This window comes from Streptopelia decaocto (genome assembly GCF_964273445.1).
Source record: "Streptopelia decaocto genome assembly, chromosome: 2".
NCBI classification, from domain to species: Eukaryota; Metazoa; Chordata; class Aves; order Columbiformes; family Columbidae; genus Streptopelia; species Streptopelia decaocto.
Genome location: NC_138655.1, coordinates 162,781,911 through 162,794,921, shown reverse-complemented (window position 1 = coordinate 162,794,921; position 13,011 = coordinate 162,781,911). Strand labels below are relative to the sequence as shown.

Here is a 13,011-nt window from a genome sequence, read left to right as displayed (position 1 = left end):
GGGGTTTTGTTCAAAATAAGGTTCAATTTGGGGATTTACGGGCAGTTGGGTTCGTTGTGAAATCACCTAAAACTCCCAACGGGGGTTTTTTGGGGCTTCCCCAGAAGAAAATCCCCTTTTCATTCATTTTTGTAGGTTCCCAGGATCCTATACCTGCCCCCGGGACCCCGTACGTGCCCGTTGGGCACGTACGGGGTCCCGGGGGCAGGTATAGGATCCTATATTTGCCCTTGAATCATATAGTGATCATGGGACAGGTGTATGATCTTATATTTGTGGGGGCAGGTATAGCATCCTATTTCCCCCTCTACTATGGGCGCATATGGACTCCTATATTTGTCCTCAAACAAACACCAACCCTGAGGCACGTATAGGATGTTATATTTGCAAGGGGCAGCTCTAGGACAACCAGGGGCAGGTATAGAATCCTGTAAATGCTGAATATCATTTGTCCCCATGGATACTATAGATGGTCCAGAATCCCATCCCCAACCCCCAGCATCCTCTAGTTGCCTCCAGATGCTCCGCACACCCATGGATCCCATACTGACCCTCTATACATCCCTGAAATCCCGTTGTGAGTGATGTGGGGAGGGCAGGACCCCCTTTTACCTTGGAAAAAGTCATTGAATTCGGGGGGCAACGGAGCCGGGGAAAACTTGTATTTACTCTTCTCCTTCGCGCTGACGACTTCTCTGGAATAAAAGGGGTGAAGCAGGGGGGGACACAAAAGGGTTGGGGGGGTTTTGGGGTGCAGGGGGGGGTCTCTGCTCACCCGCTGAGCTGCCGGCGCCAGGTCTGGTAGGGGTCGAAGAGACATTCGCAGAGATGCAGAGCATGGAGCATCGTGCTTTCCAGCTGCATCCCACCCCGAGCATCCTCCCGGGGACCCCTCAGCTGCCAGGGGATTGAAAACAGAGCAAAATGACCCCCCCCCCGCATTAAAAAGAATAAAAGCCCCCCCAAAAATTGAGGTAAATTCTCCCCCTGCGCTCACCTTGCTGGAACAGATTCGTAGGAGCTTCAGCACCTCCGGGATGAAGCCGGGGGTTTTGTCCGCTTGGATGTTCTCCGGGTTCCTGCGAGGGGGGGATATAAAACATTAGGGGGGGTTATTGCATCGTGGGGGGGTCACTAACACAGCAGCTGGCACAGCTGAACCCCATCAGTGGCTGGAAAAGTGGGGGGACACAGGTGGATTGTCACCCCCTCAGGGGACATGGAAGGGATTGGTGGGGATGCTGCTGCCAGGAGGGGGCAGAATCAAGCAGGGGGGGATGTAATTGGGGGGGGGCAATGATGTGCTTTGTGGAGGGATGTTGTGCTTTGGGGGGGTGCTGTGCTTCATGGGGGGGTAAATAGTGTGTTTTGGGGTGATGTGATGCACTTTAGGGGGGAATTATGCACTTTTTGGGGGGCATGCTGTTCTTTGGGGGGGGGTGTTGCACTTCATGGGGGGGGGTGATGCACTTTGAAGTGGGGGGGCTGCTGTGCTTCGGGGGGGATGAATACTGTGGTTTTGGGGTGATGTGATGCAGTTTGGGGGAGTAATGATGCACATTTTGGGGGGGATGCTGTGTTTCGGGGGGGTGCTGTGCTTTGGGGGGGTAAATACCGTGTTTTGGGGTGATATGCTTAGGAGGGTAATAACGCACGTTTTTGTGGGGATGCTGCGTTTTGGGGGGGGTGTTGCACTTCATGGGGGGTGATGCACTTTGGGGGGGGATGCTGGGCTTTTTGGGGTGAATACTGTGTTATGGGGGGATGCTGCACTTCATGGGGGGGTGCCACACTTTGGGGGGGATGCAATTTTGGGGGGTAAACACTGTGTTTTGGGGTAATTCGTGGGGGGATGACACACTTTGGGGGGGTGGGGATGCTGTGCTTTGGTGGGGGGGTGATGTGTTTTGGGTTTTGTGGGGGGGACGCACATCTGGGAAGGTACCAGAGCAGTTTGGGACAAAGGTGACAGTGGTTTGGTGCCTTCAGTGAAGATTTGGGGGGGTGCACAGGACACAGAGATGGGTGTGGGGGCACTGAGGGGACCCCCCCATCACCAAAAAGGCACCGAAAGGACCAAACTCAAGAACCTGCATGGGTGGGGTGGACGGAGGGAAACCGGGACCCCATGGGGGAGGTGTGGGGGGGTATTTTTGGGGGGGTTTCACCCACCTGCAGATGATGATGAAGAACTTGAGCAGCAGCAGCGCCTGCCCCAGGCTGGTCCCAGCGCCCTCCTCCCGCGGGACCTGGGTCACACATTGTCCCAAGCGCTGACTCAGCACCTGCAGCACCTCCCGCGGCAGCACCGGCAGCTCCGACACCGGCTCCTCCGCCCTGGGGACACGGGGTGGGGGGGACAGGATGTGACCCCCCCCACCCCATAACCCACCAAACTCCATCCGAGCTTCAGACCGGATGGTTTCAAACCACCGTTGCTGCGGCAACCCCCAAACGGAGCGGGGGGTGTCGCCCTGGCAGCACCCATGGGTGCTCCTCACCTCCGGGGCTCCAGCGAGGGCAGGGCGATGATCTTCTCGAAGTTCATGACAAAGGCTTCCAGCCACTGCTGCAGGTACGTCAGGTCCTTCTGCAAGGGTGGGGACGGGGGCTGGAGGCACTGGCCAATCAGAAGCCATGCTGGCCACAGCCCCAGAGGTAGCAGCCAATCAGCAGACAGAACGGTCAAGTCCCACCCCCCCAGGAGCTGATGATCAGTTGGGGCTGGGGGTGTGAGAACAACCTGTGGAGCCACTGACCAATCAGCACTGGGAGCAGCACAACCTGTGGACTTGCTGACCAATCAGCACCCAGAGCAACACAACCTGTGAAGCTGCTGACCAATAAGCACCCAGGGCAATACAACCTGTGGAGCTGCTGACCAATCAGCACAGGGGGCAGCCCAACCTGTGGAATTGCTGACCAATCAGCATGCAAAGCAGTATAACCTGTGGAGCTCCTGACCAATCCGCAGAACCTACAGAGCTTCTGACCAATCACCAGCCACACAACCTGTAGAACTGCTGACCAATCAGATCCCACACTTGACCAACACCCTGGAGGTACCAGCCAATCAGCAGAGACAATGGCCAAGTCCCATCCCCCCAGGAGCTGATGGTTGGTTGGGACTGGGGGTGTGAGCACAACCTGTGGAGCCGCTGACCAATCAGCACCTGGAGCAGCCCAACCTGTGTACCTGCTGACCAATCAGTACAACCTGTGGAGCCACTGACCAACCAGCATCCAGAGTCACATGACCTGTGCAGCTACTGACCAGTCAGCACCCAGTGCTCCTGCCCCCTACAGACAACCACCAGCCAATCAGCAGCGAAGAATTTTGGGGTGACCCATGGCCCAGAGCACCCTAGTGTAGGACCAAGGGGTCCCCCCAACTAGGAACCTTTGGGTGACACATGGCCCAGGGCACCCCAGTGTAGCACTTTGAGGGGACTCACGTCCCTCACCACCCCATTGAGGAACCTTAGGGTGACCCATGTCCCTGTGCACCCCAGTGTGGCACCTTGGGGTGACCCATGTCCCTGAGCACCCCAGTGAGGAGCCCCGGAGTCACCCACAGCCCTATGCACCCCAATGCAGCACCCTCGGGTGACTCATGTCCCTCTGCACCCCAGTGTGGCACCTTGGGGTCACCCATGTCCCTGAGCACCCTAGTGAGGAACTTTGGGGTGACCCAAGTTCTCCTGCACCCCAGTGTGGCACCTTGGGGGCACCCAGGTCCCTGCACTCCCCAGTGTGGCACCTTGGGGTGACCTATGGCCCTGAGAACCCCAGCATAGCACCTTGGGGTGACTCAGGTTCCTGTGCACCCCAATGTGACACCTTGGGGGGACCCACAGCCCTGAACACCCAAAGCAGCCCCTTGCAGTGACCCATGTCCCTCCACACCTCAGTGAAGAACCTTGGGGTGACCCACGTCCCTGTGCACCCCAAGACAACACCCCAGGGTAACCAACATTCCCCTTCACCCCAATGTGCCACCTTGGGGTCACCCATGTTCCCCTGCAGCCCAATGTGGCACATTGGGATGACCCGTGTCCCTGAGCACCCAAAGCAGCCCCTTGGGGTGACCCATGCTCCCCTGCATCCCAGTGTGGCACCTTGGGGTGACCCACATCCCTGTGCATCCCTACACAGCACCTTGGGGTGACCAAGGTCCCCCTTTACCCCAACGCAGCACCCTGGGGTGACCCACGCTCCCCTGCACCCCAGTGTGGCACCTCGGGGTGACCCATGTCCCCCCGCCCCCCAGCGCAGCACCCTGGGGTGTCCCCACCCAGGCAGGCACCATCTACCCTTGGGGACACCCCACTGCCCACAGGGACAACTCCCTGGGGACACGGGGGTCCTGACCCCTCCCTGGGGTACCCACACCATCACCGCAGTGGAGGGGACCCCCTCAACATCCCCCATGTCCCCCCCTGAAGCCACCCCCCCCCCATCACCCATTCCCTTCCCGTTTACCACCCAACCGCAAGCACCAGCACCCAGTGGGGTGATCAGGGGGGTGTCCCTCCATGTCCCCTCCCACCCAGACCCCCCGTTACCTGGGGGTCCATGACCCTGGAGACAGGACGGGGGGGTTGTTGTTATTTTTTGTCCCCCCCGCCCCGAACTTTGTCACCGCCGCCTCGCTCTTGTGCAAAAACCACAAAAAAAAAGAAACAAAACCCCAAAGCGTCAGGAAATGCCAAGTCACCCGCTGCCCCAACGGCGCTTCCTCCCCCCGCCCCCCCCGGTTTGGGGTGCAAGGGGGTGTCACCCGTTGTCCCCAACCCCGCGTGCCCACCCGGCAGCTTTGGGATGTGCCAGGGTCAAGGTCACGGCAGTGGCAATGGGGACACGATGGGCATCACCCAGCACGGGCACGCCGCCAAACCCCGCTGTCACCCCGCTGTCACCACCCCGCGTGGGTGTCACCGAAGCCGGAGTGTGGTGAGTGCGACGGTTCTCAGAGCCCCCCCCCCATGGATCCCAGTGTCCCCTCCTGTCACCCACCCGCAGCCGGTGTCCCATCCCGGCGCTGGCGGCCGCCCCCGCCGGTGCCCGTCCCAGCTGGCAGAGCCTGTTCGGTGGCTTCTGGGCTCGGCCGGCGCGGTGTCACCTGGGAACGTGGTGCCGCCACCTCCATCCCTCCCCGGCGCTGCTGAGACCCCCCCACAAGTGACGGTGACAAAGCCACCTCCCTGTGCTTGAGTGTCGAGGGGTGACACCGGGGATCACGGCAATGGGACCCCAGCGGGGTCACTGTCACCTCCTGCCACCTCCGCGGCTGGTGTGGGGCAACATGGTTGGTACCATCCCCGCTATGGCAAGGCCACCCCGTGGGACATCCCTGGGGACATCCCTGTCCCCTGCCAGTGCCATCAATACGCTGACGTGAGCTCTGGCCTATTTTAAAGCCACGAGAGATAACAGGGCCGCTCCCCGTGCGCAGCCCTCATCCGATGTCACCAGCCAGCGAGGGGGATGACAACGGGGGACATTGCCATGGAGGTGACACTCAGACCGGTGGCATCACCCACCACCCTGGGTTCAAGCTCAGAACAAGCCCGGTAGTGAGATGACAAAAGTGTGACATGGGCCAGGGGACACGTCCAGGAAGCCTTGTCCCCGCTGGGTGCTTGGGGACGTCACCGTGGCGCAGGCCAGCGGGGTTTTGCAGTGTGACCTGGCTGGGGAGGTGACACCAAAGTCCTGCCCTGGCCCCGGTGGCACGGCCACCCCATTGGTGTGGCACTGTGACTGCACACACCCGGACAGCGTGGCAGGTGTCCCCATGCAAGGGTGCACAGCCCGATGGTGTGGCACGTGTCACCCTGTGACCATGTACACCCGGTGACATGGCGCATATCCCCAGGGACATCTCAACAGCATGGGACATGTCCCTGTACAACCTCAGACACCTCAATGGCATGGGACATGTGCCCAAGGGACCACAGACACCTCCATGGCATGGCACATGTCCCCAGGGGACCACAGACACCTCAATGGCATGGGACGTGTCCCCAAAGTACCACAGACACCTTGATGGCATGGGACATATCCCATATGGCCACGGACACCTTGACAGCATGGCATGTGTCCCCATATGACCATGAACACCTGGTAGCATGGGACATGTCCCCATACAACCATGGACACCTCAATGTCACGCACATGCGCCATACAACCATGGACACCTGGTGACATGGCACATGTCCCCATTTGACCACAGACACCTCGATGACATGGCACGTGTCTCCATATGACCATGAACACCTGGTAGCATGGCACATGTCCCCATACAACCATGGACACCTCAATGTCACGGCACATGTGCCATACAACCATGGACACCTGGTGACATGGCACACGTCCCCATATGACCACAGACACCTCGATGACATGGCACGTGTCTCCATATGACCATGAACACCTGATGGCAGGGCACATGTCCCCATACAACCATGGCCACCTCCATGTCATAGCACATGTGCCATACAACCATGGACACCTGGTGACATGGCGCATGTCCCCATATGACCACAGACACCTCGATGTCACGGCACATGTCTCCATATGACCATGGACACCTGGTGGCATGGCACATGTCCCCATACAACCATGGCCACCTCCATGTCATAGCACATGTCCCCACACCACAGACACCTCGACAGCACAGGACATGTCCCTGTACAACCACGGACACCTGATGGTGCAGCACCTGTCACCAGGAAGGCGTGACCACCCCAACGAGGTGGCCCGTGTCCCCATGCCACCACGCCCACCCAATGTCCCAGCTTGTGTCCCTCACACAACCTGTCCCACCGAAACCCCATGGACCTGGTGCCACCTCAGCCCACAATGTCACGATTTATTTTGGTTTCATATCTCATACTGGGGCCAGAACGGGCGCAGGGTCACTCGAGGGTGACAGGTCTGTCACCAAGGGGACCCTGAAGATGTCCCAACCCCTTTTGCTGGCACTGAGCAGGAGGGGGGTTGGAGGTGGCTTTGTTTTGGGATGCAGAAGAGCTGGTGGCTCCCAGGGGACGTCATGGGGCCGGATGAGGTGACAGACATGACGCTGTCCCTGTCCCCAGCTGGGACTGGGATTCCCACCCCCACTGTGTCCCCATCCCTCCTGGTGTCCCCGGCCACGTGCTGGGGACACAGTGAAGTTTTAGGGTAGAAATAACCACCCTGCACCCCAAAACCTCAGCTGGTGAGCTCAACCCATGGGCACAGGAGCCAGGGGTGACACAAGGGGGAGGTCCCCTCTTCTCCAGTCCATCCCCCACCTCTCCAGCCTGGGAATGGGGATGATTAAGGAGAAAACGAAACGCGAGGGACTCTCGGGGTGGGACAGGGAGGTTCCCCTGAGCAGGACACCCCCCCATAGGCAGGACGCCCCCCTTGTCCCCGTCCCCCCGTTGCTCCCGAGGCTCCAATGTCACCGCGGCTGCACCTGCTGCCGGGCGGGGGCGCAGGGACACGGCGGGAGGGGGGACACGACAAACCCCCCCAAACCCTCCCGAATGGGTATAAGGGGGTGTGGACCCCCCCGAAATGTGAGAAGGCGAGTGCGGGATGCCGGGGGGGGGCTCCGTGGGGATGCGGTGCCCCCCAAAACGCGGAGCACAGGGGAGTCGCGGAGCGCTGGATGCGGCGATGGGGTCACGGAGGGACGCGGTTGCCCCCGCGGGGATCGCGGACCTCGGGCTGCGGTGACGCCCGGGGGGGCGGCCGTGGACCCCGGGGATATTTCAGGGGGAAACGGGGGGACGCGATTCGCACACGGGGCGGGGGGGTCGCGGAAGCCAGGATGCGGCAGTGGGGCGCAGAGGGGGATGCGGTGCCCCCCCCCACATGGGGGTGCGATACGCCCAAGGCAGGAGATGCAGGCAGGGGGGTGCAGGCAGCGCTCACACCCCCCCAGGGATGCAGGCAACGCAGGCAGAGGGGGTAATGGGGGTTAAGAGGTGCTGCACCCCCCAGGGATAAAAATTCGGCGGGGGTTCGGTCTCACCTTGGCGAAGTAAAGCATCCAAAGCTCGTAGAGCCGCTCCCGGGAAGCCATGCCGGGCCGGCACGGCTCGGAACGGCTCGGAACGGCACGGAACGGCACGGAACGGCGGGCGGCTCCGCCCCCCCGGCCCTCCCCCAGGTGCGGGGGGCGGGGACACGATCCCCCGGTACCGGGTACCTGCTGCTGGGAAGGGGCGTGGGAACCACTTCTCACCCCCCTCCCCTTTCCAACTTCCCCCACCCGGCAGCCCAAAGCGAAGCTAAAAAGGGGGGGTGGGGAAGGTTAAATAGTTAAATGCCCCCCCCTAATTACCACCCCCCCCACAATTAAACCAGCTGAGCCTTGCGCGCTCTGGGAGGGCGGGGGCACAAGCCTGGCTGGGCGGTGGATTCTGATTTACAGTCGTTTCACCTTTTATTTTTTTTTAATTTATTTTTAAATATTTTTTTACCCCCCCCCGCTTCTTGATTTACCCCCCCCCGCCTTGGCGCCCCCCGCCGCGCTTTGCCCATCGATGCCCTCGGCGCTCGGCGTGTCGCGCCTGCCGCGCATGCGCGCCGGCGGCCGTACGGAGCGTGGGGGAAGAAGAGGGGCAAGATGGCGGCGCCCGCTGGCGGGGTGGAGGCGGCCGAGGAGGCGGCGGACCCGGCCCTGGGGAGGCTGGAGGAAGAAGCGAAGCGGCGGCGGGAGCGGCTGAGAGCCCTGCGGGAGCGCACGCTGCAGGTCGGGGGGCGTTTGGCGGTTCGAGGTGTGTGGGGTGGGCGGTTGAGGGGGATATGAGGGTCTGGAGTGGGCCTGGGGGTGTAACGGGGTGTGAGGGCAAGAGGCAGCAGGTGCTGAGGCTCAAACTGAAATAAACTGAACAGCAGAGTCAATTATACTATTAAGCGGCATTATTTATTTTATCAGCTCTGGGGATCACCCTCCATAAGTGCTTCAAAGACTGGATGCACTTGCACTGCTTATATTCACACAATTATTACGTTATTATCACATTATTACATATGCGTTACAGTTTTTGGAAGTTTTGATGTCTATGCTAAAAAATAATTGGTGTTAGTTATAATGGTTTAGTTTCTTACTTATTAAATATTCTCACATATAAACTAAGCGTTCTGCTTGTAAACACCGTGTTACTGAATCTTCTGTCTCTTGTTGCGCAGAAGGATGTGAAACTTGAAAAATATCCCCTCGTTTTGTGGGTGTTCAGAAAGTTTTTATTATAGAATCATTTTGATTGGAAAAGCCCCTCAAGATCACGGAGTCCAACCATAACCCACCCCGGCACTGCCCCATGTCCTGAGAACCTCATGTCCGTCTGTCCAGCCCTCCAGGGATGGTGACTCCAGCACTGCCCTGGGCAGCCTGTTCCAATGCCCCACAGCCCTTTGGGGAAGAAATTGTTCCTAAATCCAACCTCAACCTCCCCTGGCGCAACTTGAGGCCATTTCTTTGTGTCCCTGTCTCCCCTCAGCTCCTGTTCTCCAGCTGAACCCCCCAGGTCCCTCAGCCGCTCCCATCACACTTGTGCTCCAGCCCCTCACCAGCTCCGTTCCCTTCTCTCCACTCGCTCCAGCACCTCATGCCCATTGATTAATGATGGGTGCATCTTTTATAACTTAATTACAGTGTACGTTAATTTAGCAGCTTCTCTTCAAGGCCTGGAGGTAAGAGAGAGAGGTTGGCGAGTGCTCTGGGGTAGAGAATAGAGGGTAAAGGGGGAATTTGGGGGCGGGCAGGAAGGTGTGAGGGTGGGAAGATGGTGGGAGGTGGGGGTCGGGGTGCTCGGAGAAGGCTGAGGGACCTGGGGGGTTCAGCTGGAGAACAGGAGCTGAGGGGAGACAGGGACACAAAGAAACGGCCTCAAGTTGCGCCAGGGGAGGTTGAGGTTGGATCTGGGAACAATTTCTTCCCCAAAGGGCTGTGGGGCATTGGAACAGGCTGCCCAGGGCAGTGCTGGAGTCACCATCCCTGGAGGGTTGGACAGACGGACATGAGGTTCTCAGAACATGGGGCAGTGCCGGTGTGGGTTATGGTTGGACTCGATGAGCTTGAGGGTCTTTTCCAACCAAAATGATTCCATTATACTGTGTCTTTTGGGGTCTGTGCTGGCTCCATAAGACCCTGTGCCCCGTCTGGCCTTGGCTCCCTCTTGCTTTTGTGCTCAGCCTTTGCCCCTGGTCTTGGCTCAAACCACCCCCGTGCTGTGATTAAGCCCCTTGATTTTTCCACGTTATCTCCCCAGTTCACTGTGCGTCACACCTGAAATCCAAACCGCAACCTGGGTTGGGCAGCGAGGGTGAAAACAGCGATTCACCCTGGGCTTAATTAACAACACGTTACATTTCTCCAGTGCTTTCTGCCCCTTAAACTCCTCCACGGAGACGTCGAGACCTGATTGCCCTTAGTGCAGGCTTGAGGAGACTGAGAAACCGGTTGGTTGAGCAAAGCCAGGCCTAAGCTGGTTTGTAAATTGGGTTTTCTTCTGGGAGAAATGGTGCAGCAGGTTTTTAGCTCCTCCGTGGAGGAATTCACCGTGGTTATTGTAAATCCCGTGTTGTTCAACGTGCTGCCGGCAGTGAAATATTCGGGGTTGGTTCTCAAGGAATTTATCTGGGAAGTTTTGTGATGGGTTGAATCCTCACCTTCAAAACTCCAGTTATTTTACCCAGCTGTCCTTGTTGCCTCAGCAAACGCTAAGCTCAAAATATTAAAATAGAGATTATTTTATTTTAAATTGAGGGTGAAAGAAGGATGGAGTAAACTTGAGAAACTTGGCATTAACACCTCGGCTGTGCTTCAGCCTGTCTCCGCATGTCCCGGCATGACTGAATTCTCTCTTTTGGACTAGATGGGTGGTGTGAGCTCTGCCACATCACCCTGGATTTGTTAATCCGGGTTGTTATGGTCCAGTGACATGAGAAAAAGCCGTGTCCCTCCACCGAGGGACCTTCTCTTGGGTTATCAACGGGAGCCATGGCTTGGGGCAGGCCAAGCGCATTCTCCTGTGTATCTCACCTTGAAATATTAGTTTTTAGCGGAAAACTGAGCTTTCTGGAAGGGAAAAGCACGATACAGCCCCACACCCAGTCTTGCCGAGAAGAAAAACTATTAAAAAGAGAAGTGTCTTGTAAAATAAAAGCTCTTTTCTTCTGTATTTCTCTCCCATCTGGCAAATTGAGAGGGAGCGAGGCAGAGCGGTTGTGGAGGTTGCAGCACACGGGGTGTTGTTCTTATTTGATTTATTGCTGTGTTTTCTTTAAATTTTGGGTGAGATTTTCCCGCTTGGTCCCTGTGAGGGCTAAAGTTGGTCATTTTTTCCACCGGTATCTCGTGTACAGGAACGAGCCTTCGAGGGTGATGCCCGGTAGCCCGTGGTGGCTCCGGACAGCCCTGTCCTGGCGAGTTAGTCCAAGCCTTTCTAAATCCCTTTTGGTTTTGGCTGAGATGGAGTTTAACTGGTCTCTCTTCCAGCTTCAAGCTGTGGGCTGGGAGGCCTGTCCTTGTATCAAAACCATTTCAAAGCACCTCAGTGACTTTCCCTGGCACCTCGAATCCTGGGGGCAGTTTTGGGCGCCTCGGCTCAGGGCTCAAAATGGCGGCACCAAAATCACCTCAGGGCTCAAAATGGCGGCACCAGGGGAACCAAAATCACCTCAGAACACAAAATGGTGGTGCCAGGGGCAACAAGATCACCTCAGGGCTCATAATGGTGACCAGAAGGGTGGTGGGATCACCTCAGAACAAGAAAGGCCTTGAGAGAAGGGAATGGAGCTGGTGAGGGGCTGGAGCACAAGTGTGATGGGAGCGGCTGAGGGACCTGGGGGTTCAGCTGGAGAACAGGAGCTGAGGGGAGACAGGGACACAAAGAAACGGCCTCAAGTTGCGCCAGGGGAGGTTGAGGTTGGATGTGGGGAACAATTTCTTCCCCAAAGGGCTGTGGGGCATTGGAACAGGCTGCCCAGGGCAGTGCTGGAGTCACCATCCCTGGAGGGCTGGACAGACGGACATGAGGTTTTCAGGACATGGGGCAGTGCCGGGGTGGGGGAACAGTTTGATTTAATGATCTTGAGGGTCTTTTCCAACCAAAATGATTCTGTGATTCTCCCTGAGCTGCCCGTGTGCTGCACAGGGATCGTCAATGGGGGACACCCCTGGGCTCACAGCATCGCCACACGAGTTCCCGTTGGGTTTTTTGCTTCCTGTATTCTCACTTCATCTACATGAGCCTGTCTTCATCCTCAAAACCCATCTACATTTTCCAGCTCTACCAGTCTGCGCCGACCAAAGCTCATTCCCTCCCTACCAGAATTATTTCCCCGCCATGTGCGTCGCTTTCCATCAGGCTCCGAATGTCCCCCATTGTCTCATTGCTCAGTTAAATATGATCGCACAACCCTTCTCCCAGCCCTTGGTGCGTTTCCTTTGGTGTGTTCTCATCCCATCCAACACATTGGCTCTTTCCCAAGTCTTTTTGTGGTTCTTGCGGCAGCCCAAGCGTGTGGGGGACAGAGAAGAACCTGCCCACCCATTGCCTGGTGCCGTGAAAAGCCACCTCTGGGGTTTACAGGAGACACCTTGCTGCGCTTTTTGCCACATTTCTGCACATTTAGGGACCGTGGATGCTTAAGATCCAACCAGGAGCCTCACTGGGTTCAAGACTTGTCTGCAAATTGCACCGCGCGCTCGGTTTCCACAGAAAAATGATGCTGAATGGGTGAGGAAACAACTGAGGTAACACCCAGAGCTGTAAAAACTCAGCGCATGATCTCGTGCTTCCCCGACCTGTTGCGCCGCCTTTTATTGATCGTTAGCAAAGGGGTTTTTTACTCGATAAAATCTGCGTTTGCGTTCTGGGCACGATTTATGTTGGGGAAATGCGAGTCACCGCTTGCTCGTGCAAATAACGCTTCAAGTCGTGTGCAATAGCGCTGGGTTCCCAAGCTCGACGCACGGCGGGGTTTGCAGTGTCGGGGATCAGG

At 57.7% G+C, this 13,011-nt stretch overlaps 2 protein-coding genes across 4 annotated transcripts in view; one reads left to right on the top strand and one right to left on the bottom strand.

The window, feature by feature from the left end:
* NBEAL2 (neurobeachin like 2) overlaps positions 1-8,400 on the bottom strand; it is a 32,349-nt gene extending 23,949 nt beyond the window's left edge. For all 3 annotated transcript variants that reach the window (XR_014183179.1, XM_082043883.1, XM_082043884.1), the window contains exons 1-6: positions 8,030-8,400; positions 2,502-2,590; positions 2,173-2,337; positions 998-1,079; positions 776-897; positions 613-695 (exon numbers count right to left, since the gene is read on the bottom strand). Coding sequence is in view for 2 of the 3 variants with exons in the window: in XM_082043883.1 (XP_081900009.1) it covers positions 613-695; positions 776-897; positions 998-1,079; positions 2,173-2,337; positions 2,502-2,590; positions 8,030-8,080 (592 nt within the window). In the remaining variant the exon portion in view is untranslated. The remainder of the gene's footprint in view (positions 1-612; positions 696-775; positions 898-997; positions 1,080-2,172; positions 2,338-2,501; positions 2,591-8,029) is intronic.
* Positions 8,401-8,580: 180 nt separating this feature from the next.
* Positions 8,581-13,011, top strand: part of CCDC12 (coiled-coil domain containing 12) — a 49,416-nt gene continuing 44,985 nt past the window's right edge. Inside the window, exon 1 of the mRNA XM_082046779.1 lies at positions 8,581-8,752. Coding sequence (XP_081902905.1) covers positions 8,627-8,752 — 126 coding nt within the window. The 5' untranslated portion in view covers positions 8,581-8,626. The remainder of the gene's footprint in view (positions 8,753-13,011) is intronic.